The sequence below is a fragment of the Galeopterus variegatus genome, unplaced genomic scaffold (genome assembly GCF_000696425.1).
Source record: "Galeopterus variegatus unplaced genomic scaffold, G_variegatus-3.0.2 Scaffold334, whole genome shotgun sequence".
Lineage (NCBI taxonomy): Eukaryota > Metazoa > Chordata > Mammalia > Dermoptera > Cynocephalidae > Galeopterus > Galeopterus variegatus.
Window position 1 is genome coordinate 688,139 of NW_007726445.1, and position 676 is coordinate 688,814.

The 676-nt window shown below is 63.2% G+C and overlaps 1 protein-coding gene across 1 annotated transcript in view; it reads right to left on the reverse strand.

Moving 5' to 3' along the window:
- Positions 1-273: 273 nt before the first annotated feature.
- The window catches only part of LOR (loricrin), a 19,106-nt gene continuing 18,703 nt past the window's right edge, over positions 274-676 (reverse strand). Inside the window, exon 9 of the mRNA XM_008567645.1 lies at positions 274-676. Within this exon, the coding sequence (XP_008565867.1) occupies positions 274-676 (403 nt within the window).

Here is a 676-nt window from a genome sequence, read left to right on the forward strand (position 1 = left end):
AATGGACGAATGTGGAAGCTACAAAGACACCTGGAGACCCAGAGATTCTCATGAATTGCAGATTTATTGACCGAGGAGGCATTGGGGTTGGGAGGTAGTTGTACAGAAACCAAGGAGGAAAACTGCAGAACAAGATGCAGCCTGAGAACTCAGTGGCTTTTTCTAGGTAGGTTAAAACGTGAAGGATTTGCAAACCTTGGGCAATATCATGAGAGCGCTAAGCCCAACGGAGAACATCTCCAACTCCTTCGTCTCCGCGGCATCCCTGGGGACTTATTTGCATGGCCAAGTAGGCGCTTGCTTCTGCTGGGTCTGGTGGCAGACCGGGACGCCCTTGCCACTCCCGGAGCCACCCCCGGAGGAGCCAGTGCTATAGCCGGAGCCGCCGCCGCCGCCGGAGGAGCCACCTCCGCAGACAGAGCCGCCCCCAGAGCTGCCTCCGCTGTAGCCACCGCCGCAGACGCCCCCGCCGCCGCCGCCGCCCCCACCGCTGTAGAAGCAGCCGCCTTCACCCCCAGAGGAGCCGCCGCCGGAGGACCCCACTCCGCAGCTCTGTTGGGGTGCGCACGAGGTCTGGGTGGTCTGCTGCGAGGAGTAGTAGCCAGAGCCGCCGCCGCCGCCGGAGGAGCCCCCACCGCAGACAGAGCCGCCGCCGGAGGAGCCCACGGAGGAGCCA